This window comes from Nannizzia gypsea, genomic scaffold, assembly GCF_000150975.2.
Source record: "Nannizzia gypsea CBS 118893 supercont1.2 genomic scaffold, whole genome shotgun sequence".
NCBI classification, from domain to species: domain Eukaryota; kingdom Fungi; phylum Ascomycota; class Eurotiomycetes; order Onygenales; family Arthrodermataceae; genus Nannizzia; species Nannizzia gypsea.
This window is the reverse complement of record NW_003345200.1, coordinates 2,287,045-2,312,337: the sequence shown is the minus strand read 5'-3', so window position 1 is coordinate 2,312,337 and position 25,293 is coordinate 2,287,045. Positions and strand designations below refer to the sequence as shown.

Sequence of the window (25,293 nt, the reverse complement as noted above, 5' to 3'; positions counted from 1 at the left end):
CTACTTCTCTGCCTCCGTCTTGAGGATCTGTTGCTCCATCATCTCGAAGCCCCTGACGGCCTGTCCGTACTTCTCAAAGACGCCCGGCTGGTAACCGTCAGCTATCTTCTCGACAAACTCGTCTTCCCGCCATCGCTGCCCGATCAGATCCTCAAAGGTCTGCTTCGGTGCTCTCTCTAGCGCCCAGACGGCCTTGTACGCTGCTCCCAGCGCACACGCATTCTCGCCCACGTCCAGCTTGTACACCCCTTCTATCCCGCCGAGCACTTCCCCCGCCACTTTGGCGATGGCGGCGTTGCGAGAGCCCCCGCCGACGAGGTAGATTCGTCGGGGCTGTGGTGGGATGTCCTTCCTGTCTGATGGGCTGTGGACGAGTTCCCTTGACCGCAGCCTGAGGGATAGGAGCTGGCTTTCGACGATGGCTCTGGCACCGTCCCATGGATGGTTCCAGCCCGCGTCTGTCTCCTTGAGCTGGTGGTCTACGTCTGTTTGACCTGGGGTATAGTTGAAGTGCCATTCTCCTTCTCGAAGGTTAGGCACTATCTCCGGCCGGGGAAAGAAGAGACCCATCTTCATCGGGTCCGAGCCTGCTTTCTGACCGGTTGGAGGAGTGTCCAGTAGTATTCTGTCAAAGTTGCTCCAGGAATTCGAGATATCATTACCTTTGGCGCCCTCGGACTTTGTGTTGATGGCATCTCTCACCCGCTCACGAGCGAGTCCTCCGTTCTTGTAGCAGAGCATAAACATGTACAATCCAGGGGTAGTTGGATGATTGAAGAAGTGCGTAGACGGGTCAGGTTTGTACTGCGGAGTCGACATGAGAAACGTAGTCGATGTTCCCAGTGATACCATGGCGTCCAGCGGCCTCAGTGGTAGAGCAAGTATAGTAGCCGGGTTATCTCCCGTCGACGGAGTAATGACGCAGTCTGAATGGAAGCCGTATCTCTTGACGAAATAGGTGCTGATTTTACCCAGCTCCTGGCCCCCATCGTGAGGTACATCTCCGAGCTTTTTTTTCAGTTGTTCTGGTCCAGCATCACCAGCACAGAACTTGAGAAGACTCTCGTTCCATCGGTTTGATGGTATGTCCCATAGATTCATACCACAGACATCTGATATATCAAACGGAGCCACTCTTCCCAGAAAGATTGAAGCCAAAAAGGACGAAACCAGAGATATCCTGGACGTCTTTTGGTATGCGTCAGGATGCTTTCTCTGAAACCTCAATATCTGGGGTCCAGTAAACCTCTATCCAGATACAACTACATATTAGCATCCTGATATAATAACTATCTAGACAGTCAACCAACTCATGCATCAGGAGAAAACTTACATGATGAGCCTTGCTGCCCGTCACCCTCGCCAGCTCTTCTTCACTCCCGAGAAAGGCATCAAACTCATCGCACTCCTGCTGCGTGCTGGCGTCCTGCCAGTTGGGACTATACGGATGAGACAATGCTGCTTGCAACTGATCCTCGAGTGTCTTCTTTTCATCCAAGCTGCCTAGTATCTGATCCACGGACTCATTCCAGTAGACACTTCCGTGCTGCTGTCCGGCACCGCTGATGCCCTTCACCCGGCCAAAGTCGAGTCCCTGTTGCTTGAGATCGTGAAGCACCGCGTCCAGGGCCTGCAGCCACATGGCAACGGGTGCAAAGACTTCCCTCTCTGCTTCATTTGTCTGGACGCCCTTGTTGATGGTGAAGCCTGTCGAGTCGCTGTCGAAGTCGAATTTGGCGACGTAGACGACCTTGAGATCGGACGAGACGACGAGGCCCTTGAGCTGCTGCGTTGACAGGTCGAAGCCGATATACAGCGGTCCGTCGTTAGAGCCCATCTTCCTCTATTATTATTGTTATTATTATTCGTTACAACATAAAAACAATGCACAATCGTTAGATGGTAGTATGTATGTCTACATCTAATTGATTGAAACTGGTGTAAATAAATAGATGGATGTTGTGTTGGCTGTGAGGGCGGGATGATATCATAGGAGCAGGGGAGGAGTTGGCAGCTGTAAGGTAGTTATTGAATCATAGTCTAGATGCCAATTAATAATTTCATCATTATATTACCCAAGATACGGAATACATCTATCTACTACAAGATAATCATGCATAAAAAAACAGGTCCTTTCCTTGCTGAGGATGATGCTGAATGTTGCTGCTAGACGTTTTAGTAGACGGTAGCTTCAGCCGAGCTATGGAGTATAGCTTCAGAGTCGGTAGATGTATATATATGCCCATATGTATACATCGACCATCTAGCACCTCTCACCGTCCCTATTATAGGACAGAGCGAGGAGATGCTGCCGGAACTCAGCCAGGAATAAATACCCCTGACCATCACCTCCGGCGAAGTCAAGCTTATTGGTGCTGACAGTGTCGATGGTGATTACTGCCATGTAGAATAGGTAAGATTACCAGATTTAATGTTGTCTCCGATGTCCATTAACTTGCGGCTGTGGCTGTGATCCTGTCGCTATGGTGCCGTTTCCATTGGTCTCTGGTTCAGGTTCAGGGCTGCTTCGAGGACTGACGTCTGGCGCAATGAACTCCTCCGCAAAATCAAGCTCCTTCTCTGTATCGAGAGTGAACCGGACTCGTAGCCGCTTAACGCCTCTCACACGAGCTCCCACACGTTCCCGAATCACCCGTTCAACCTCACGAGTCCGAGAAACGGACCACGAACCAGGCACAGCTAGGTCGACTTCCATCAGATAGTTGGGGCCAGACTTGACGCCTTGGATGTTCCGCAGCTCGACACCGGTACCGTCCGGGAGCGTGGCGATGGCTTGGGCGGCATACTTGCGGACGGAGTCTACCATGCTCTCCTCGACGCCTGCGTCGGCTAATTCTAGTAGAGTGGCTCTGGTGTTTCCGAACCCTGCCTTGATGATCATGATGGAGATGAGGAGACCGCCCACCGGGTCCAGCCAGGTAGCGTCAGAGAAGACATGTGCGCCGCCGATGGTCAACAGAGCAACTATGCTTGTGAGTGAGTCGACGCGGTGATGGACGGCGTTGGATGCAAGGACAGAGGATTTCCTCTCCTTTGCAATTTTCATAGCTGGTCAAATATCTATATTAGCCTTGCATACTCCGTAGACCAATTTGTATATAGTGGTTTTAATAAACTGCTTACTGGCATGATAAAGCCACTCCTTGACGACAATTGAGCCTGCAGCAAGCCAGGCAGCGTTGATATTAGGCCCGTAAGCCTGGTCGGTCGGGAAGTGGGAGTGGGAGTGTCCGTGTGAATGGCCGTGGCCGAGCAAGCCCATATGAGCAGCGGCATCCGCAATGTCCGGGAAGAACTGGGTGAGTATGACTTCCGCAGCATTGAGTCCCATCAGCACTCCGCCGACGAGCAACAGCCCGCTCACTCCGAGTGATCCCAGCGTCTCGATCTTGCCGTAGCCCAGCGGGAAGTGCGACGACGGCGGCTTGTTCGACCAGGAGACGGTCCCCAGGGTCATAAAGTCCGACACCAGGTCCGCGAGGGCATGGTATGCATCTGCCACCAGGGCCTGCGAGTGGAAGACGTAGCCTCCGACTCCCTTGCCAATTGCCATGGCCAGGTTGGCGAGCAGGCCGATTCTTGTGATGCGGACGCCCGGATCCTGCTTGTTCTTGGAGGTCAGGTATGTGGTGTCATGATGGTGATGGTGATGACCGTGGCCGTGGCCATGGCTATGTCCATGCGATCTGGTCTGGCCGCCCATCGTGAAAGGCGAATGTGCGAGAGCGGCTGCTGGTCGAGCTGGTCGAGCTGTAAGAGACAGAGTAGAGGCTGCCGCGGGGGGGTAAACCGGCGCTTGAGGTCGAGTTGCAGCAACGGTGGCAGACGAAGAAGACGGCGAGGACAAAGAAGGAGAATTATAATATCGGCGGACGAGGCAGTGCGACCTGAGCGATGTCTTGAAGCCACGTAGCTGGATGTCGCTGTCTTGCTGTGTTTCCAGTGGCCGTGGGCGTAAGACGGCGCAGAGCGAGCAAGCTGAGCGAAATCTGGTCCTCCCGCAGCCGGCTGGCGTCCTGATCATGGCCTGGCGGTCGCTGTGATAGGCGGGGAGAAAAAGGAAAGCCTCGTTCTCTTTCTTTTCTTTTCTTTTATTTATGTATTATTCTTTATTAAATTCTGTTAATTTAAATAGTGTCGTTGGATGCGCCGTAGGGAGTAAATATATCTATCAACTCGCAGCTTGAAGATTCGGAATAAGCAACTTTTTAGTTCCAAGGAGCATCGGAAGATTTCTTTTTTTATTTTTTTAGTAGTGCGCGCAAGGATCAGACGAGGGTGAGGAAGAATACGAGGAGCCGAGGGAGACAGGCAGACAGATTTACGGCGTTTGAAATATAACTAAAGAGAGAGAGAGGCAAGAGGGAGCCAGCCAGAGGAAAGACATGGAGATCCAGGGGCAGCGATGGACGAGAGCAAGCTGGAGAAACTGCGGCCGGCCGGTAAGAGAAAGCCCCTGAAGATAGCTACTGGAAGAGAAGAAGAAGCTGGTATACTGACGGTGACTAGGCCGCCTGGAGAAATACTCGACTGCACGCAATCCGCATAGATTCTACACCAATGTCGCGGTGACAGCAAGCTATGTGCTCCCGTCGAGCTGCGAGCTGCCGGTGAAGGACTGCGTCTACACGGCCCTCGAGAGTCTGATAGAAGAGCACCCAGCGCTCTCTGCCATCCCCTTAGCCGAAGACTCGCTTGAGCCATACTTTGTCCGGCTGCCAGAGGTTGACGTCGACCAGTGTGTCTCTTTCCGGGAGAGAAATGCGGAATTCAATGCAGCAGCAGACGAAAGGGATACGGAGCTGGATGAGCTGCTGACCGAACAGCATAATATATCCTTTGCCGCCCCTCTACCTTACTGGAGACTGTGTATCCTGACTGGTCCGAAAGACAGTCGACGGTTCACTGCTTCATACTTCTGGCATCATGCTATTGGAGACGGTTCGTCCGGAAAGGCCTTCCACAAGTCGCTCCTGGTGGCCCTGAAGAGTGTCTGCTCCAGCTCTACTGCTGCTTCAACCGTGAAAAGTGTGGTTGAGTCTCCCAAGACGCCTCTGCTACCGACCCTGGAGGAGACCTGCCCAATGCCAATGTCGTTCTTCTTCATCCTCAGCGTCTGGTTCCGCGCAAAAATATGGGCACCAGCGCGAGATCCGGCTCTCTGGGCAGGGTCCAAGATGGTCACTCCCTTGCAGAACTGTATCCGCCATCTGGTCGTGTCTAAGCGGGATGCAACGGTCTTTCGAGAGGTGTGCCGTGAGAACAAGGCCACCGTCACTGCCGGACTGCAAACAGTACTCGCGCAGGCATTGTTCAAACAAATACCAGAACAATACACCAAACTAACCTGTGAGGGCGCCATCTCCGCCAGACGTTGGCTGACAGACCCCAGCATCACAGATGACTCAATTGGTGTCTGGGTACATGGCTACCATGAAGAGTACAGCAGAGACAACGTGTGCAAGAGTGACAACGCTTTCTCCTGGGATGAAGCCAGGCGATCAAAGCAGACACTTGACGCAGTACTCAGTCGTCGGGGGAAGAACAGCTTGACCGGTATGCTCAAATACGCGAAGGACTATGTCAACGAGCTCTTCCTGTCCAAGCTCGGCAAGGAGCGAGAGAAGAGCTTTGAAGTGTCCAACATCGGCGTCTTCAAGGCAGATTCAGATGACCAGACAGAGACAAGTCCACGGATTGAGAGGATGGTCTTTACGCAGAGTGCCAATGTCTTTGGATGTGCCATCTCGACATCTGTCATCACCGGCGCCGATGGCTGTCTTGTCCTGGGATTCTCCTGGCAGAAGGGGGTCGTCGAGGACGATTTGATTGATGCCTTCATAGCTTCCGTCAAGCAGACACTTGGCTCTTTTGGAGAGGACCGCACATAATATGTATCAATAGCACATAGACATAGACCTGTATATATTCTATACATCTTCTAATACACCTATAGATAAAATCATACACAGACAGTCGGAAGTCGTCGAGTTATGCTTATATCAAATAAACTACAGAATAACACCGAACTTGGTCTGGGCCTGCAATAACACCAACGCAAGCCATGACCGACTACTAACTACCTAACCAACCAACGAACCACCACGTCACAGTACAGAGAGGTGACCGATGAGCCACCGCATGAGAATCCCGTTCACGGCTCCGTTTGCAGCTCCGACGATCCTGCCAGCCTCCGCCGCGACCGTCGCCGGTGCCATTGACGCGCTCGCCCGCTTCCTCGCCGCTCCATCGCCGCTATTACTCAGAGGCATCGACCTGGGCCGCAACGAGCAGACAGTCCTCCTGACCGGTGCAGGCATCTCAGTCGCCTCGGGCCTTTCAGACTACCGCGGCGAGAAGGGTACATATCGTCGCAAAGCCGGCTACCGTCCCATCTTCTTCCACGAGTACACCACCAAGCATGCGGCCAGGCAACGGTACTGGGCCAGGAGCTTCATCGGTTGGCCGACAATGGGCCAGTCGAAGCCGAATATCACTCACGAATCTATCGGTCAGCTAGGCAGTAAAGGCTACATAAGCTCCGTCATTACACAGAACGTCGACTCGCTGCATGGCCGTGCTCATCCCAGGCTGCCCGTAGTTGAGCTGCACGGTGACCTGAGATCTGTAATTTGCGTCAGTTGCGCCCACAAGATACCCCGTGAACAATTCCAAGAGACGCTGGCTACGCTCAACCCGGCCTGGGCAGAGTTCTTCTACCAGATTACTCGCTCCGGGGCTCTGGAGACGGACGATATCGAGCAGCAGCAGCAGCGCGGGTTGAAGCTGAACCCGGACGGCGACGTCGACCTGCCCAACGCACATTACTCGGATTTTCGATACCCAGCCTGTCCTCGATGCCTGGAAAGCCCGCCGAGGATGCGGCCAGACGGGTCGACCGCTATAATAGAAGCAGACCAGGACGGGGCATTGGCTTCGGTGTCCAACGCTGGCATTCTCAAACCGGCCGTGGTCATGTTCGGTCAATCTGTCGACGATGAGGTGAAGCTGGCTGCTGAAGAAGCCGTCGATGAAGCCGGCAAGCTGCTCGTCCTCGGAAGCAGTCTGGCTACATTCTCTGCGTGGCGGCTCGTCGAACGGGCTGTCAACAGAGGCATGGCTGTGGGAGTCCTGAACGTCGGCGGCTTTCGCAACGAAAACCTCTTGTTTGAAGACATCCGGCCCAGCTCTGGTGACATGTTCCGAGTGAGATGCAGCCAGCCAGCGGAAGACATCCTCCCTCATGTCGTTGGCAGGCTGGCGGCGCTGTAAATTTTTCTTCTCTACTTCTACCGAGTTACTCTCTCTGCTCATCCCTAGGCGCCTTCCTTGATAAATATAGACATAAAACTTGTTACTATGTATACTGACAGTCCGAAATAAAATTCTAAGCGCCCAAGTAGATCAGCTCCTGCACCTGAGCAGCTCGCTAACTCGCTAACTGACTGACGGCGCTTCGAGGTGGCTAAAAATATCATCGTCCCCCTTGCCTGGCGTTTCAAAACTTCCCGCAGTCACTAATTATTTAACCCGACCTTGATCAGCTTCGTCTTTGGCATGGACAAGAACACCAACACCACCAAGCCGACCAATTCACAGCGTCACGACCGGTGTGCAAGTGATAGCAGCGTCTCTTACCTTAGCATCGCCTCGTCCCTCGTCTCTCCTGCGACTTTCTTTCGTCGCCGCCCGTTTATCGATATTCGTCAGGCAGCCTCTTCGCCTCGCCCCTCAGCAGCCCGCGCCGCCATGGACAAGCGGCACCAGCCCAGCTCATTCCAGCAGCTAGAAAAGGTAAGCAGCGCCGGTAGATGCTGTATTCGACGTCTGCAACGAGCTTAATATGCTTGATATGATGAATGCTAACTGTTTTCTAGCTCGGAGAGGGAACCTATGCTACAGTATGTGCTGCTTTCCCCCACAGCTGGCTAGATGAATGACATACAAACTAAGCGGACCACGGCTGACCAAACCAGGTTTTCAAAGGACGCAATAGGCAGACGGGAGAGATGGTTGCGCTGAAGGAGATACACCTGGACTCGGAAGAAGGCACTCCGTCAACAGCCATCAGGGAGATCTCGCTCATGAAGGAGCTCAAGCACGAAAACATCGTCGGCCTGCACGACGTCATTCACACCGAGAACAAGCTGATGCTCGTCTTCGAATATATGGACAAGGACCTGAAGAAGTATATGGACGTCCGGGGAGACCGCGGCCAGCTCGACTACGTTACCATCAAGTCCTTCATGCACCAGCTCATGCGCGGCATTGCCTTCTGTCATGACAACAGAGTCTTGCATCGAGACCTTAAGCCACAGAACCTTCTGATCAACAACAAGGGCCAACTCAAGCTTGCTGATTTTGGCCTCGCAAGAGCGTTCGGCATCCCCGTCAATACTTTCTCCAATGAGGTTGTCACCCTCTGGTACAGGGCGCCGGACGTCCTCCTCGGAAGCAGGACATACAACACCAGCATCGACATCTGGTCTGCTGGCTGCATCATGGCCGAGATGTACACCGGCCGCCCTCTCTTCCCGGGCACGACAAACGAGGACCAGCTTCAGAAGATCTTCAGGCTGATGGGTACCCCGTCCGAACGATCCTGGCCGGGAATCTCGCAGTTCCCCGAGTACAAGCCAAACTTCCACGTCTACGCAACGCAAGATTTGCGCCTCATTCTGCCCCAGATTGACCAGCTGGGCCTAGACTTGTTGAGCAGGATGCTTCAGCTACGGCCAGAGATGCGTATCAGTGCCGCAGAGGCTCTTCGGCACCCTTGGTTCAACGACTTGAACCAGCTGCAAGCTCAGCAGGCTCAGCACCAGGCCCTTCACGGCCATCAGCAGCAGCAGCAACATCCACATCAGCACCAGCAACAAGCACAGCAGCAGGCGCAGCAACAGGCTCAGATGGCAGCCGGGTACCCTGCCCCTGGCCTCGTTTCTCAGAACTACTAATCTGTGAATTACGTCTTTTCACTTCTTCCCTTTCACCCTCGATCTTTCACCCCTGCAGCGCCGGCGTTCTTGATCTTTCTCCTTGGGATAAACAATTTGATTTGCTATTCTTAATTCACGAGTTTATGTGCTTTCCCCCCTGACTTTTGAATGTCTTTAATGTCTCCTTGTCCGTCTGATGAGGGCTGTTAATGAAATTACCTATCTTCGGGTCTCCATCTTCTAGATAGCCGGCCGTGGAATAATACACCGAATGCTCTACCTCGAACTCCTTCCACCTGCTCTATCCAATCACTTAAACGTCTTCTCGTCTTCCTGTCTTCTCCCTTTTCGTCCCAGCAACTGGAAATCTATATAAACACGTGACTGCGCGTTCGAGTAGTTAACCAACTTCAGGCCTTTTCAACTTCAAACCAAATAACTAGATAAACAACCCAAGTTTGTCAACTTCTACCGCTTCAGCCAACGACACAATGGCAACGCCAGCATCCAACTCGGACCCTACAAGTACCGCCCAACCGACTGAACCCCAGGAACCGTCACCTTCGCCGCCGCCCGCCGCGCCCGTCCCGCTGACCCCTGGCCCACGCGCCTCGCGACTACAACAAGTCTTCTCCCAGGCCCTGCTACATACCATCCGCACAAATTCGTATGCCAACTTCTCCGCCTGCTTTCCGACACCTGCAAAGCAAGTTCCGCGCAGCCTGGAGTCAGTATGGAGACAGCTGAACGCGAAATTGGAGGAGAGTGCGAGGGCGGAGTTTGACGATATCCTACACGAGAGACAGGTGGTTAGGGGATTGAACGAGCTGGACAGGCTTGTGGGAGAGGCCAAGTTGCGCAGAGAGAATGGTGAAGGAGCCGATAGTGCGCCGTATGTAGAGTCGTTGCTGTTACTTATTTTTACGATCTCGGTAAGAATACTGACATCTAGAAAGGGCGCATACGTTGACTGCGAAAGAGCTGTATCAGGCTCATCTAGCACCTATTCTTGAAAAGACACAGTCGTCTTTACACTCTCAGACGGAAGAAGTGCAGAAAAAAAACGCTGAGCTTGCATCGAAGATCGAGTCTCAGAGGCAGGAGATCCAGCAGCTTCTGAGCAGTCTTGAGGCCGCGGTCGGAGATATACAAGGTGCAGTGAAGTCAATGCACGAGTTCGATGAAGACAACATTCTACGGAAAGAAGCAGAGCAAATGGACGAAGAGATAAGACCTTCGCAGCCTTCGTGAAATGCTCGTTTTATATCCTGCACCCCCGCACGGCTCTATTGATCGCATGCATATTTTAAGTACCCAAGAAAGAACAAAAGCCACCAAAACGTCGTGGATGCAGTCTAGAATATCAGCTCGTCTGGATCCAACACTGCCATTAGCTTACTCAAATCCTCAGGCGGTATATGGCCGTCCTCGGCCATGTCGTCGGCTACACGCATCATATATCCCTTGGAGTCAATGGCCAAACTCCCCATCTGACTTGAGTCGCCAGCCAAACCTTTAGCCAGGGCTTCTTTTACTGTACCTTCGCGCTCTGCCTCCGGCCATCCGTCTCTTTTTGCAGTGGCTGCCCCTCCACGATAATAAGTTTCTGCATTTTTGAGCAATGTCGTTGCGTTATCCTTGGCTGGTGCATAACTGAATGGGACTTGGCCTAGCCTCCACCGAAACATCTCCGCATCACCTCGAGCGATATGTATCTTCGCCAGGTTGTCTGGCCCAGCGAGTTTTGAGGCAGCTGCTAGCCGACTCAAGACGACTCCCAGGGCCTGCCATCGCAGATCCAATGATCTCTCGAATCCGTCAATGTTGGGGGTAGGGTAGGAATCGGCCATGGCCGAGCTGAACCCTACCAGTGCTTCTGCCTGGTTGGAAAGGCCGGCAGGATCATGCGAGACATCGACGTTGTTGCTGCTCCATGCGGAGTCGAGCTCCTGTTTATACGTGTCTAGGTCGATGCGGCCACTTCGATAGGTGATTTCTAGCAGGATGGAGAGGAACTTTGCACGGACGATGGCTATCTCGTTGGCCCTGTCTGTACCCTCGACGTATGCGGCGATCTTCTCTCGAACGAGGTCGGAGGAATACTCTTCTACCCAGGCGAGAGTGCTTCCATGGTCGGAGGAGAGCAGCCCACACAGCGTAGCCAGTGCTTCCAACTGCGCAATGGCGGTATCAATAAGTGTATTCTTTGTCACCGGTTCAACCACGGCCGCCCACTCTTCTGCTTCCGTCGAACCTCTTCTCGAGTCGCCTACGCTTTGCTCATGTTCTTGTTGCTGTTGTTGTTCATCCTGCTGGGACTGGTGATCCGGCCCGCCATCCCGGACCATCTGCAGCTGCTGTTCATACTCTGTGAATCTTAACTCTTGTAGAACGAGACAGCGTTGGAACAGCTCCAGGGCTTCAGTTAGACTCTTCAACGCCTCTTCTGTCTGCTCTTCGTCTGCGCGTTTCCCTTCCGTAAGTGCTTCAGCTACACTGGTTAGCACCTGTGCAGTGTTGAACAGTATGTCTGCGTTATCCTGGTCCTTCTGCAGGGCTTCTCGGTGGGAATCGAGTGCGATGCGGAGTATGTCGATGATCGGGCCAGGTAACTGAGTGACCAGCTTAGGATGCTGGGTAATTTCATACTGCACTCGAGCTCTAATAAGCAGATCAGAACATTAATATCCAGAGTCTTTCCGTTCGTCTTTCTCGCATATTTATATTTACATACTTGTTATAAGCCAGGTCGAACGAGGCAGGATACCGACGTAAACCATTCTCATACATCTCAATGGCTCTCATGAAGAAGCGCATCGACTTGACTGGATCTCCCGCCCGCCATTTCTCTCCGGCTTCTTCAAGATCGACTCCCTCTGTAGTATATGGCAGCAGTCAGCTAAACGGTTCCCCTCTCCAATCGATACTGTGCCTGTAAATTCCAAGCACATCCTATTCTTTCCCCTTCATTAACTACGGAGCACTCCGTATCCGTACGTTGTACTGACCAGCGAGAAACTCATCTGCCGACTCCGGAGCCTGCAAGTCGGGTTGATCCGCGCGATCGCGAGCTATTAGCTTGGGTGGCTTCCACGAGTTTTGATAGCTAGCCAGCTAGCCAGCTAGCTCTGCATGGCAGGAGGGGAGGCGAGGGGGAACGGGGGGAACGGGGGGATAAGTCTGTAACACACCACCTGTTTTCGTTTCTTCTTCGCTTTGGTCTCTTTCAGCAGCGTCTTGGGCTTCGGCATGGCTATGACGTTCTCTTCTCTTCTGCTGTCTGTGTGTTGGGGCCGCAAGTAAGAAAATGCTCCGTAGTTTGATGTTGAAACGTCGAAGAAGACGAAGAAGTCGAAGTTTCGCTTAGTTTGATGCAGCTACGTCACTTTTTCCCGAATAGGCAAAAGGCAACCTCGATATTCATCTTATTCTTCATTTACATATGTTATTACCATCTCATGTTATTTATTATATATTATTACTATCATTATTATTATCATTATCATTATTATTATGATATAGGCCCTGACGGTCTCTCCACCATTCTGATGCTCGCTAGTTGTCCGCTGGCGATATTGAGCGGGAGATGCTGTGCAGTAGCCTGTAAGTCAATATAGAGATGATAGACATATAGCTAATACACATAACTATATGCAGAGCACGGGGAAGAAGATGAAGTACTCCGTATCTTGCGGGATGCCCGATGCATACGGCCGCATAGGGAATGCAGCGTGCACTCGTATCGCTGGTTTCAGGTAGATTCGGCTGCTCATCAAGGAGAGAGAGAGAGGACAAAGATCATCATACATCGAGTCGAATCACACATACGGAGGACACGCACTCCATGCAGAAGGGAGAAGGGCTGCAACGCCATGTCACACTTGGAGCGGCGCCTGGCTGTGATATCGACCCTCGCTCGTCACTCCGTCAGTCAGTATACAGGCCAATCATGGCAGGGAGCGTTAGCCTCAACGTCTCGAGCACCCCCGTTAATGATACATGTTTTATCTCCTTTTTTTTATTCGACCTTTGCTTTGAGGCGTTACGATGGAGCGGAGAGTAAGTAGATCAGTCTCAAAATGCGATGCTTCAGGTACCTTTTCGGATGTCTTGAAGCCATATCCATAACCAACAGCCAGCTAACTAAAGAAACGTACAGAATACTCCCATATAGTCGGCTAGTGTCATGTGCTTTCAAGGAGAAAGGAGTTCGAGATGAGCCACGGTAGCACAGCTGCTGCTTACTCCGTACCATGAGAAAGGAGAAGGTAGCAGCGAGACTAAGGCCAGAGACAAGAACAAGCCCTGGGATCCATCTCGCCACCGCATGGCATTTATCCCCATCCCATGCACTCCCCCTTAACTAGTTACTTTTGACTGACCACTCTTACTTTACTTTACTTTACTGATGCTGGAGAAAGCCCGACCCGCCCCATCGTCTTCTTTTTTCCCTTTTTCCCTTTTCTGGTCGTGTCCGTCCTCCGTGGACTGGAGACCTCGGAAATCGCCCATCGAGCCCGTATCGACTCGTCACTTAGTTTACCTGGTCAAGGAACTAAACTCAGGTCGACCCATGCAAAACAGGCCACCCAGGCAGAGGAAGATATGTGAGAGACGAGAGCTAAAAAAAGAAGAACTTGACTCTGGCGTCTTGTAATTCCTTTTTCCTCGCTGCCTGGTGTGTGGCCCCTCCTCTCCCTCCTGCTCCTCTTCCTCCGTCCTTCGCAAGGGCCTGGCTTTTTCTCGTCCACGTTTCTGACAAGGGTCTGGCCTGTACAGAGCATATACGGAGGAGTTACATAGTTACATGAGAAGGGCGTCTGTGGAGGAGATTGAAAGAACAGAGGGAAGAGAGAAGTAGACATGATGAAAGGTAGAAGTGAAAAAGATGGTGAAGGAGAGTGAGTAGACAGAGGAAGGAGAGAGAAGGCTCTGGTCGACGAGATGCGATGAGATATACGAACGAACGGCGTATGGAGCCTCTTTTCTCTGTTTTTGCTTCTTCCTTTCCACGCTGCCGAAGGAACTAGTGAGCAGTTAGTCACTTTAAGTAGTTCTTCTGTGTACAAGGCTGCGAGTCTTCGATCAAGGTGTTTCTTCATCTTCGTCTTCATCGTCGTCGTCGTCTTCTCTGCTGCTTCTCGACTGTAAGTACCAACCCCTTGTCAGACGCAACTAAGGAAAGCAGTTCATGCTTGTCTGTCTCTTGCCTGCAGCGCCTGTCGAACCCTCCCCTGCCTCTGCCCTGTCTCTATCCTTGTCTCTCGCTCGCTCTCTGCCTGCTCGGTCTCCTTTCCCACGGCTTTCCCTGTCGGCTGTTTTCTCTCTTTGCTTCTTCTCCTCCTCTCGTCGTCTACTTAGTCTTCATCTCTTCCTCGCCCTCTCTTCTCTTCTGTTCTCTACATCTGACAGCTAAAACGACCAGACCAAGTTTCATCGAAGACCAAAAAAGAAAAGAAAAAAGGAACCAAAGGAAATAAGATCCGCTCGGGGAAAATATACGTACTTTACGCTGCGTGCTGAGTTACAGGTTGCTCGCAGCGTCTCCGTCGCACGATCGACAGTTTTAATATCCTCCCCCCTTCATCCCCATCGACGGATAATTAGCAGAAGAAACACAAGCAGAAGAAGAATAACCAGAGGAATTACCAGAAAGAAGAAGAAGAAAAAAGACGGAGACGAGCTTCCCTGTCTTTGGTTCTCCAGTTTTTGGTAGCGTGGTTGGTCCATCATAAGATCAGGCACATCTCCTGCTTTCTTCTCTTGTCTCTCTCTCTTTCTCTTCCTTCTCTTCCTTCTCTACGATGATGTTGAGACGGTCTCTCGACTCCCAACGCCCCATCATGGCTCCCTCGGTATGTTCTCTATCTTTCCCTTGACGGTCGATGGCTGATGCTAACGGCGTGTCTAGCTGGCCTCGCAGCGTAACTCGAAGCGGTACTCTACCATCAGCAACCAGACAACCAGCAGCACGATGACCGGAGACAGCCGCATAGCCGAGATCAAGGAGCTCAGCGCCGGCCTGGCTCGTCTCGAGAACAAGCGTCTCAGCCAGCAGCGCTTCGTGCCCACGCCCGAGAAGTCAGAGAGCCTCAGCAAGCTCGCGTTGAGCGCGAAGGTCGAGCGGGCCCTGGGCAGGAGGATGTCGGGCCAGGACGCCGTCATGCGCAAGCCAGTTGTCCTCGACGAGAAGAACATGATCAAGTCGGCCTCTTAACTCGGCTGTCTATCCATTTGTCTCCCGGTTGCTTCTTCAGAATGTCCACCATATCACGACCTACTCAACCACCGACTCAGCCTTATCAGTTGATACCTCTTTTGCATTAATCCTTATATTCTCGATACCACTGCTCGCATCGATTCTAAATCGACTCTACATCGACTCTTCTACGTCTACCTACCATCTATAATACTACCACTACCACTACTACCAGTGCATTTACCTTCGACTGCCATTATCGACCTTTGACCTTCCTATCCTCCCGCTTCTTCACGAGACAATGATACGACGGGCAGTCCGCATCCTCTCGCCTCTCAATTCTGTCTTCTCTCTTACTTATCCTTTTCCTCTGCTTGCCGCCTTCTTGGTCTTCCCTTTCCTCCTTTCCTTGCCATCTGTCTAGTCTTATCCTTTCCTTTTTTTTTTTGTGTACGAGCAGTCTAATATCCATGTTGCTGTAGATGATGTCCACATACCATGAATGAAATGCCAGAGATACCTCTCTATCTATCTCGTTTCTCTTCGTCTTCCTCTTTCTTTTTCATTATCATCGTCTTCTTCTTTTCTGCTTCTTTTCTGTCAAATAAATATCCCCAGTAGGACAGAGACGGTCACCGCAGCACAAGCGAGGCCCAGGAACCGATACTCCTGCAGCCCCGACTCTCTCCATTTCGACCTCTGTAAGCCAGTCTATCAATCAATCTCTATCTTCTTCATCTTCTTCTACTTTTATCTTCTTCGTCTTCGCGCAGAGTAAAGAGAGACAAACAAGCGCCACGGCCCTTTTTTTCTTTTCTCTTTTTTTTTCCGCCTTAAAGAAACCGAAGAAAAACTAAACCGCCAGAAAAGAGAAAAAAAAAAAAAAAGAAGACAAAAAAACAACAACACGTCGACTTTCACAGCATCAAAAGCTCATCTTCAGCTTCATCTTCTTCCTCTTCCTCTTCTTCTCCTTCTTGCAGTTCCTTTTCTCTCTTTCTCTTCTGCTTCTTCTTCTGCTTCTTCTTCTTTCTCTCTATCTTCTTCTTCCAGGCCCTCTTCACTCTTCACCCGCGCAAAGCTCTTCTCTTCTAGCTGTCACTTCTATCGCAAAGATCCTACGATCTTCCTCTAATTATCCTGCGGCCTCCTGTCTGCTCAGTACGCGCTGTATCTGGCTCTGTCTCCAGCTTAGGATCTCTCTGGCTGCTTCTTTCTGGTCAGTTTGCTGTCTCTTTTCTTTCCCTTCTGTCTCTCTCTTCCCTTTCTCTGGCTGTTCTTTTCTTCGCTTGTCACAAACAACACACACACAAAAGCCACAGGACAGCAGATACAGACAGACAGCAGATAGAATAGAAGCAGAAGAAGCAGATGAAAACTGACAGAAGACTCTCCTTAGAATCACTCTCCAACACGCTGTCTATCGACTTCTGGACCGCCTGATATCTCCATCTTCACGCCGCTTCCTGACTGCTCCGGACTCCCTCACTAATAAATAACACACAAACACACACAAACCCTTCAGTCTCAACACTCATCATGGCTACCGAGACCGTCCCTGCCGCCAACGGCACCTACCACAACCACCACCAGGCAAACCCGTACCAGGTAGACCCTTATGCGGCCTCCCACCAGGCGGCAAACGCCTCGAACGCACAGTATGCGGCACAGCAGCAGGCCAACACCTCCACACAAGCTCCCGCTACTGCCCACGACTCCAAGAACGACATCCCCAAGGACGAGGTTGGCTGGTTCTTCGTCGAGCAGTACTATACCACCCTTAGCCGCACCCCGGAGAAGCTGCACCTCTTCTACTCGCGCAAGTCCCAGTTCGTCTCGGGTGTCGAGGCCGAGAAGGTCAACGTCGCCATCGGCCAGCGCGTATGTCTCTTTTTCCTTTTCATTATACATATATATATACCATTGAAAAAAAATTAACTAACTCCGTGTAGGCAATTAAGGAATGCATCGAAGGCCTGGACTACAACAACTGCAAGGTCCGTGTTCTGAACGTGGACTCCCAGGCTTCCTTTGATAACATCCTCGTTGTTGTCATCGGTGAAATGTCCAACAACCAGGGCGCTCCTCGCAAATTCGTCCAGACCTTCGTTCTCGCCGAACAGCAAAACGGTTACTACGTCCTGAACGACATCATCCGCTACCTGAATGACGAGGATGAAGAACTAGCTACCGAGGAGGCCCCCGCCGCCGAAGAGGCTCCAGCTGAGGAGACTCAGGCTGCTGTTCCTGTTGAAGCCGCTGCTGATGCTGCTCCCGCTCCCGAAGCAGCCATTGACCGCCAGGCCGACACCGAAGCCGCTGCTCAGGAGGTTGACGAGAAGCTCGAGGAGGTTGTCAACGGTGAAGCCAAGCCTGAAGCCGTTGAGGAACAGAAACCCGAGACTGCTGCCGCCGAAGAAGCTTTAAAGGAAGAGCCTGCCGAGGAGCAGCCAGCTCCAGCTGCCGTTCTCCCTGTCTCCTCTGACGCTATCCAGCCCGAGAAGCCAAAGGATCCAGAACCTTCCCCCGCCGATGTCACTCCAAAGGCCCCTACTCCCGCTCCTGCCCCTATTCCCGAGAAGAAGCCTGTTGCTGCAGTCCCTACCAAGCCCATGAGCTGGGCCTCTGTCGCCGGAAACCGTGCTGGCGCCACTCCTACTCCCGCCGTCCCAGTTATCCCTGCTGCTGCTCCGGCCGCCGTTGCCTCTGCTCCTGCCCCCGCCGCGGCTCCTGCTCCAGCTCCAACCCCAGCTGCTCCAGCTGCTGCCCCAACCAAGACCCAGCAGTCTACTCCTACTACCTCCGAGACTGGAGTTGAGAACCAGCCTCCAGCTCAGTCTGAATGGCAGACCGCTGGCGCCGAGCACGGCAGAAGACAGCCACGCCAGCACACTCCTGCCCAGACCGAAGGTGTCCTCGGCTACGTAAAGAATGTCAACGAGAAGGTCGATGCCAGTCTCCTCCGCCAGACTCTCTCCCGTTTTGGTAAACTGAAGTACTTCGATGTTAACCGTCAACGCGTATGTTCCTTTACCCCCCAACTATGCCATATTGTTTAGTTACATTGTCTTTGCTAACCTATCTCTAGAACTGCGCCCTTTGTCGAGTTCAGCGATGCAGCTGCCTACAAGGCTGCCGTTGCCGCTAACCCTCACACCATTGGAACCGAACAGATCACTGTTGAGGAACGCCGTCCTCGTGCCAACGCTTATGGCGGCAACGGTGGTTTCGCCCCACGTGGTGGTGCCGGCCGTGGCCGTGGTGACCGCGTCGGTGGACAGGGCCGCGGTGGTTTCCAGAAGGACTCCCGCTACAACAACCCTGCCCGTAACAGCCGTGGTGGCAGCGCCTCTGGAAGCGGCAATGTCACTCCCAAGGGCCGTGGCCAGCCACAGGCCATCTGAATTCTCTAATTTCACATACTAGCATGACCTGATGTTAACCCTGACGCTAATGCTTATGTCGACACGTCAAGAATATCCCCCTTTTTAAAGCAAAAAAGAAAAAGAAAGCAAGAAATAGCACTCCACCTTCACTTCATTGCCTCTGTATCATCTATCTACATTCCCTTTACCCCAAAGGGGCCGGATGGACAGCATCTCTTCCTGGCCCCAGGACTTGACCTCCTCACCTCTACCTTCCTGGTCTTCACCTATGATGTACAATTCTTTGCTTTTCCACTACCCCCTTTTGCTTGTTTGTTCTGCGCCTCCTTTTTTACCCGGTCATTTTCTCTCTCTCTGTCGGTTGGAAAAGCGTCTTCATATTTCCTTCTCTTTTTTTTGACATTTGTATTAACTCTTGCTTCATTTGCCATCATTGAGCCTGCAAGCTTCATCATTTCTTAGCATCACAATTCTCATCCCCCTTGCCCCTATTCTCATACTTATCCTCGGTCTTCTAGCTCACTATACCACCTACGCCCATTCTCAATTTCACCACCTCTGCCATCCTGGTAACCTCCTCCACCCATCGCATATGCCCCTTCCATCATCTTGCATTTTCACTACTTTAATTCCGAGAGCGATGCTTCATCTTCACCTTGCCTTGCTCCCCGTTACAAAACACATACTCTACCCCGTCTCTACCTACCTCCCTCTACCATTCAACCATAGGCATTATTCCATACTCTACTTTTTACTCCTCCCACCATGTCCTCTTTACTTCCGCGGTCGAGCGTGAATCTACCACATACGATCGAGCCTTCCTTGCTTCTCCTTTCTCTACCCTTTTTCCTCTTTTTTTTACTGCTTTCCTTGTTACAACATGCGTCTTTCCTATCAAGTACGTACGACGATTATGACTGACTGATAGATTGATAGCTGGGAGTGAAGGGGCATGGCTTTAGAAGTGGCTGGTTGGAGAAAGTTGATAACTAGTTGATGCGGCGATGGTTTGGTACTAGTTGCTAGTTACTATGATGGATGATGACGACCTGGGACCAGCGGGAGACTTAAAATTAAAAAAATTCCTTCGAAGAGAATCATGATAGTTAATGTACATCAACTTGACTGTCCTTTTACGCTTCCCCACTTCATTCTAAGTAAAAACGGATATCCTACTAAGCCTACAGATTATGGGATCTTAGGTAAAGCCTACGGCACAAGCTATCAAAAAACTACAAACTACAATATTCAATTTCAATGCACAAGTAGGTATGAAATAAAGTCGCCTCTGTATTAATTTTGTTTAGTCCTTGATACAAGTTTCTAAAGCTCTCTTGTAACAACACGCCACCTGTAAAGGCAAAGCAGAAGACTGAAAAGCAACAGGATCAAGTAGACGAATTAAAACAAGATGGCGGAGAGGTGGAGGACAACACGATGGTCACAGAATCTGTTGTTTGTCTTTTTCCCTCCATGGACATTGTTGCGTGCTAATTGCTGGGTAGGTGGTATCGAGGTACATTGATGGAAGTGGAAGGAAGGGAGAAACATAGGAAATTCATGACAACATTTCTTTTTCCATGAGATTTTTTTGGGGCTTTTTTTTCATTTGCTTGAGGTATTGTTGCATGCATGGCATTGTTGATTTTTGTTTATTTTTTTTTTATTTCAAGCGGAGGCGATGAGCTTAGTCGACTTCCTCCATGGCGCTGGCGGCAGCGGGCTCGGCGGCGGCCTCCTCGGTATCAGCCTTCTCCTCTGGGGTCTCCTCCTCCTCGACATCGAGACCGAGGGAGACGAGCTTGTGGATGCGCTCGGCGAAAGCAGCTGGCTCCTCGATGGTGAATCCAGAGACAAGGAGGGAGGTCTCGTAGAGGAGCTGGGTGATGGACTTGACGTTGCGGTCGTTCTCACCGTCAGTCTCGACCTTCTTCTTTAGCTCCTTGATAATGGGAGACTTGGGGGAGATCTCGAAGGTCTTCTTGGAGGCCATGTAGGAGCTCATGGAGGTGTCACGGAGAGCCTGAGCCTTCATGATACGCTCCATGTTGGCGGACCAGCCGAACTGGCCGGTACGGATGGCGCAAGGAGCACCGACAAGCTTGTGCGAGACGACGACCTTCTCAACGGCGTCACCGAGGACGTTCTTGAGGGACTTGGCGAGACCCTCGAACTCCTTCTCTTCGGCCTCACGGGCAGTCTTCTCCTCATCGGTCTCCTCGAGCTCGAAGTCCTTGGTGATGTCGACGAGCTTCTTGCCATCGAACTCCTTGAGCTGGGTCATGGCGTACTCATCAATTGGGTCAACGAGGTAGAGAACCTCGAAGTCCTTCTCCTTGAGAGAGTCGAGGAAAGGAGACTTCTGAACAGCCTTGATGGACTCACCAGTGATGTAGTACATCTGCTTCTGGTGTGGCTGCATGCGGGTGACGTAGTCGGTGAGGGAGGTGATCTCATCGCCAGACTTGGTGGAGTTGAAGCGAAGGAGCTTAGCAAGGGTGGCACGGTTCTGAGAATCCTCGTGGATACCGAGCTTGATGTTCTTGCTGAAAGCAGAGTAGAACTTGTCGAACTGCTCACGGTCCTCAGCAATCTCGTTGAAGAGCTCAAGAGTCTTCTTGACGATGTTCTTCTTGATGACCTTCATGATCTTGTTCTGCTGAAGAGTCTCACGAGACAGGTTGAGAGGGAGATCCTCAGAGTCGACAACACCCTTGACGAAGCTGAGCCACTCTGGAATGAGGTCGGTGGCATCGTCAGTGATGAAGACACGGCGGACATAGAGCTTGATGTTGTTCTTGGTCTTCTTGCTCTCGAAGAGATCGAATGGTGGGCGCTTTGGAACGAAGAGGACAGCACGGAATTCGAGCTGACCTTCAACGGAGAAGTGCTTGACAGCGAGGTGGTCCTCCCAGTCGTTGGACAAGGTCTTGTAGAAGGAAGCGTACTCCTCCTGGGTGATGTCAGCGGGGTTGCGAGTCCAGATGGGCTTGGTCTTGTTAAGCTCCTCTTCCTCAATGGAGGACTCCTTGACAGTCTTGGTCTTCTTCTTCTTCTCCTTGTCTTCTTCCTCATCGTCGACTTCCTCGACCTTTGGCTTCTTGTCGTCACCCTCCTCAGCCTCGGTGACCTCCTCGGCGTCCTCATCTGGAACCTCCTTCTCGGTCTCCTTCAAGACGTGGAGATAGATAGGGTATGAGATGAACTCGGAGTGCTTCTTGACAACCTCCTTGACCTTGCTCTCAGTGAGATACTCGGTCTGCTCATCCTTGAGGTGGAGGATGATCTTGGAACCACGGCCGAGGGGCTCACCCTCGGTGTCCTGGGTCAGGGTGAAGGTACCACCGGCAGAGGACTCCCAGATGTACTGCTCGTCGTCATTGTGCTTGGAGACAACGGTGACCTTGTCAGCAACAAGGTAAGCAGAGTAGAAACCGACACCGAACTGTCCAATCATGGAGATATCAGCACCGGCGGTGAGAGCCTCCATGAACTGCTTGGTACCAGAGCGAGCAATGGTACCGAGGTTGTTGACCAAATCCTAAAATTAAGTTAGCAAATTGAGCCAAAGGCAAAAAAACTCTTCAAAGTGGCTCAGGTTCAAATACTTACAGCTTTGGTGAAACCAATACCGGTGTCACGGATGGTCAAGGTCTTGTTCTCCTTGTCTGGGATGATGTCGATGCGGAGGTCCTTGTTGGAGTCCAACTTGCTGGGATCAGAGAGGGACTCATAGCGAATCTTGTCGAGAGCATCAGAGGCGTTGGAGATGAGCTCTCGCAGGAAAATCTCCTTGTTGGAGTAGACAGTATTGATAATGAGGGAGAGCAGCTGGGAGATCTCAGCCTGGAACTCGAAAGTCTCAGACATGGCTGCGGTGTGTGCTGTGAAAAAAACTGAAGGGGGTCTGTTTCAACGGCTGTCAGCTCGACCGCTCGCAGTGAAGTGGGAGGAGGCAGCAGCTCGACGAGCTCCGCAGACTTACATAAAACGAGAGCTATGAGAAGAATTGAACGCGGGAGAGTAGCTGGCAGCTATTCAGTCGTCAACGGACTGCGCGTAGAGAGGCGTGAGAGAGCTGGAGAGGTTGAAGTTGAAAAGTGAAGAAGTTGAGAAGTCGACGAAGCGAAGGTCTTTATAAAGCTCTGCACCTTTTCCCTTCTGGGGGGGCAAAAGCTTGCTGGAAGAGTCCAAGCGAACCTTCCATACAGTTCTACGAGGTACGGCGGCGCTAGTCCCGATCGGGCAGGTTTGCACTTCACCGCAATCTGATAGGGAAGGCAACAAGTAACCAAAGAGAGATGGATATGCAAATAGTTAAGTGAATATAATTCTAGCTAGAAGTGAGGTGATGGCAGAGGAAGCTGCAAAGAGGGACTCCAGAACGCCGACGTAAGTCATCAATCCAGTCTAGCGATGCACCGAGGAGCCGTTTACGCCAGATAGACCCCAGGTCTGTGCCATCCATAACGCCAGTCCGCCCACAATGCCAACACCACCCAGCACCTGAACCAACACCCATCCCCGCCGTGAGATGTCGTCTCCAAGCTTCAGCAGACCCAGGGGGTCCGCCGCGTTCATGTTGTCCGCGGCAACTCGATATTCAAACCGGCGGCCGTCCTGCGTCCGCACGCAAAGGTTCCCTTTCTCACTTGCTTTGTCCAATGTATTCCCGACACCGGGGAAGCCTGGTGTCTGGGAGAGAGGCACCAGGGTTCCGTCGGCCACGCATTCACCCAGCTTTTCAGTCAGCCATACAGCTCTTTCACCGCGACCAAGCTGCTCGTAACGGTTTCTTTCATTTTGTAAGCTTTGCTGCAGGTCAGCAGCCCACCTTGCCAGCCTCGCTTGAGCATACTGTTCCTCCCGCCGAGTGTGTTCTGTCATCCGCGCAAGCGTATGTTCAGACAGCCCCAGCCTCTCGCCTCGTGGGACAAGCACATGCGAAGCTGAGGCTGGCGTGGAAGGTAGAGAAGGGGTGAGATGTGAGTCAGGGAGGGGCGAGACACCGTAGTTGCTAGACATCCGTGGAAGGACGTTTGATGGTGCACGGGAGCGTGGTTGCTGCTGGGCTTCTATGAGCTTCTTAGCGGCAGAGTGCCGGAACCATGCCGCGTTGTCTCGATCAAAGAGCTTTTCCAGTACAAATTCCAAGTCAGAAGGGACCAGCGGCTGTACGTATTCGGGGCTCATAAGGACGCTCGCATCCATCGTTTCATCGTCATTAGCGGTTGCAGAGGAGGCCACAAAGGGAATGCTCGGGCCCGACGCATCGTCATTTGTCAAAGATTCCCCAAATGGACCAAAGCAAGATAGTTTCATCTCTGCATCCTGCACCCGTTCGGCAAAGGATTTCTTTATTTCCTGAACTTCCTCAGGCGTAAGATTGTCGCACTTGGCAATTAATGGAACAACTGTCGTATAATTGGATAACTTTTGAATACTACGAATATCAGCAGTCATGGTTTCTGTCTCCAAGTTAGCTCATAATTAAGTGTGCAGCAAGGCTCTCGGTTCAAAACTCACTCTCCGATATCAGATAAAGGATCACGTCTACCTGTGGACCACCATTTCCGCAAAGCAATCCTTGGAAATCTGTAGTTACTGACCGCACAGCAGACACGGCTCGTGTGAATTGCTTGTTCATATATTGAACAATCACTTCCGTCTGTTGGTCGGCACTCTTTGAACCCGCAAATGTGTCGACGAAGCACAGATTCCGCTCCAGTATAACATCTCCCAAACTCCTCCTTCGCCGGAGTACGCGAGAATCATCCATGTCCGACCACCAAGATGGGTACGGCTTTGTACTAGCATATATCTCAGATATTGGCTCGCATTCTCTGGTACGCCTAGGTTTCGTAGATCCCTTCCGACGAGACTTTATCACACTTGCATGTGCAATAAAAGATGAATCTTGTAATGGATCCATATGTACTATATCTTCGGAAACTTGTATAAAAGATTTCAGTAACGAAGTCTTTCCGCAACCTATTCAGAACCCGTAAGTATTTAGACCTAAAACTGGAGAGAGAGGACTATAATATACCTGGTGCTCCGGCAAGGAGAACCTTGAGCCGTCCCATAGCTTTACCTCTCTCTGTAAAGGGGCGTCGAGATGGGATTTTGATGCTAGGCATCACCAACTGGGAAGTGCTGTCCGGTAGCTCCGTCGACTCAACTTGACTCTCGTCCATATCAGGCCCGCCATACTGATAGATGCTTCCCCCTACAACAGACATATCATCAATATTCCTAAGTGACGGAGTTGAGGAAGATTTTGGGCTACCTGGCAGGGAAATTGGTTCGCCTGGAGAGCCGATAAACGAAGGAGTTCCTGATAGCGGCATTCCGCTATCAGACAATGGGTAGTGAGGAGGCTTTAACGAGTCTTCAACCTTCTGTTCTTGTGTATGAGGTGCGGCCACTCTGGCTGTGGGTGATAGCAGTGGACTGCAAATATCACCCTCGGCGGTCGCGTGTACATCGTTGTGTATCGGAGGCAATGTCCCGCTGATCCCATCACCAATTGTATCTGCTAAGCTCTGTACTCCATAAGTGTTTTCGTTTGGGGTTCCTGGAGCACTGAAGTCAGATCCATCCATCTCATCACCTCGAGATAGGAAGAATGTTGCGGGAGAGACGTTCCGGGCTTCGTTGGGGGGCGTTGCGTTGGTTATGTTTGGAGTCGTGCTTTTGCGGGGGCGTTCTCGCACCGAATCGGAGGTTGCGGGACGCATGTTTGCCG

The 25,293-nt window shown here is 51.7% G+C and overlaps 11 protein-coding genes across 11 annotated transcripts; 6 read left to right on the top strand and 5 right to left on the bottom strand.

The window, feature by feature from the left end:
- MGYG_02891 (xylulose kinase) lies at positions 1 to 1,837 on the bottom strand (the record flags this gene model as incomplete). Its single annotated transcript, XM_003175314.1, has 2 exons — positions 1 to 1,248; positions 1,334 to 1,837. The coding sequence occupies 2 exons, from the start codon at positions 1,835 to 1,837 to the stop codon at positions 1 to 3; spliced, it is 1,752 nt and encodes a 583-aa protein (XP_003175362.1).
- Positions 1,838 to 2,428: 591 nt separating this feature from the next.
- Positions 2,429 to 4,045, bottom strand: MGYG_02890 (mitochondrial metal transporter 2; the record flags this gene model as incomplete). Its single annotated transcript, XM_003175313.1, has 2 exons — positions 2,429 to 3,069; positions 3,145 to 4,045. The coding sequence occupies 2 exons, from the start codon at positions 4,043 to 4,045 to the stop codon at positions 2,429 to 2,431; spliced, it is 1,542 nt and encodes a 513-aa protein (XP_003175361.1).
- Positions 4,046 to 4,426: 381 nt separating this feature from the next.
- On the top strand, positions 4,427 to 5,912 carry MGYG_02889 (hypothetical protein; the record flags this gene model as incomplete). The annotated part of the gene is made up of 2 exons (XM_003175312.1): positions 4,427 to 4,463; positions 4,531 to 5,912. 2 exons carry the CDS (start codon positions 4,427 to 4,429, stop codon positions 5,910 to 5,912), a joined length of 1,419 nt encoding a protein of 472 aa, XP_003175360.1.
- Positions 5,913 to 6,150: 238 nt separating this feature from the next.
- On the top strand, positions 6,151 to 7,293 carry MGYG_02888 (NAD-dependent deacetylase sirtuin-4; the record flags this gene model as incomplete). Its single annotated transcript, XM_003175311.1, has 1 exon — positions 6,151 to 7,293. One exon carries the CDS (start codon positions 6,151 to 6,153, stop codon positions 7,291 to 7,293), a length of 1,143 nt encoding a protein of 380 aa, XP_003175359.1.
- A 285-nt stretch (positions 7,294 to 7,578) lies between these two features.
- On the top strand, positions 7,579 to 8,978 carry MGYG_02887 (CMGC/CDK/CDK5 protein kinase; the record flags this gene model as incomplete). Its single annotated transcript, XM_003175310.1, has 3 exons — positions 7,579 to 7,815; positions 7,899 to 7,922; positions 7,998 to 8,978. 3 exons carry the CDS (start codon positions 7,579 to 7,581, stop codon positions 8,976 to 8,978), a joined length of 1,242 nt encoding a protein of 413 aa, XP_003175358.1.
- A 473-nt stretch (positions 8,979 to 9,451) lies between these two features.
- MGYG_02886 (hypothetical protein) lies at positions 9,452 to 10,211 on the top strand (the record flags this gene model as incomplete). The annotated part of the gene is made up of 2 exons (XM_003175309.1): positions 9,452 to 9,852; positions 9,917 to 10,211. The coding sequence occupies 2 exons, from the start codon at positions 9,452 to 9,454 to the stop codon at positions 10,209 to 10,211; spliced, it is 696 nt and encodes a 231-aa protein (XP_003175357.1).
- Positions 10,212 to 10,315: 104 nt separating this feature from the next.
- MGYG_02885 (hypothetical protein) lies at positions 10,316 to 12,211 on the bottom strand (the record flags this gene model as incomplete). The annotated part of the gene is made up of 4 exons (XM_003175308.1): positions 10,316 to 11,621; positions 11,695 to 11,836; positions 11,969 to 12,074; positions 12,152 to 12,211. 4 exons carry the CDS (start codon positions 12,209 to 12,211, stop codon positions 10,316 to 10,318), a joined length of 1,614 nt encoding a protein of 537 aa, XP_003175356.1.
- Positions 12,212 to 14,803: 2,592 nt separating this feature from the next.
- Positions 14,804 to 15,177, top strand: MGYG_02884 (hypothetical protein; the record flags this gene model as incomplete). Its single annotated transcript, XM_003175307.1, has 2 exons — positions 14,804 to 14,815; positions 14,872 to 15,177. 2 exons carry the CDS (start codon positions 14,804 to 14,806, stop codon positions 15,175 to 15,177), a joined length of 318 nt encoding a protein of 105 aa, XP_003175355.1.
- A 1,521-nt stretch (positions 15,178 to 16,698) lies between these two features.
- On the top strand, positions 16,699 to 18,563 carry MGYG_02883 (NTF2 and RRM domain-containing protein; the record flags this gene model as incomplete). Its single annotated transcript, XM_003175306.1, has 3 exons — positions 16,699 to 17,040; positions 17,112 to 18,154; positions 18,248 to 18,563. The coding sequence occupies 3 exons, from the start codon at positions 16,699 to 16,701 to the stop codon at positions 18,561 to 18,563; spliced, it is 1,701 nt and encodes a 566-aa protein (XP_003175354.1).
- A 1,669-nt stretch (positions 18,564 to 20,232) lies between these two features.
- Positions 20,233 to 22,415, bottom strand: MGYG_02882 (heat shock protein 90; the record flags this gene model as incomplete). Its single annotated transcript, XM_003175305.1, has 2 exons — positions 20,233 to 22,086; positions 22,158 to 22,415. The coding sequence occupies 2 exons, from the start codon at positions 22,413 to 22,415 to the stop codon at positions 20,233 to 20,235; spliced, it is 2,112 nt and encodes a 703-aa protein (XP_003175353.1).
- Positions 22,416 to 22,955: 540 nt separating this feature from the next.
- Positions 22,956 to 25,285, bottom strand: MGYG_02881 (hypothetical protein; the record flags this gene model as incomplete). The annotated part of the gene is made up of 4 exons (XM_003175304.1): positions 22,956 to 23,340; positions 23,380 to 24,013; positions 24,072 to 24,536; positions 24,595 to 25,285. The coding sequence occupies 4 exons, from the start codon at positions 25,283 to 25,285 to the stop codon at positions 22,956 to 22,958; spliced, it is 2,175 nt and encodes a 724-aa protein (XP_003175352.1).
- Between the last annotated feature and the right edge of the window lie 8 nt (positions 25,286 to 25,293).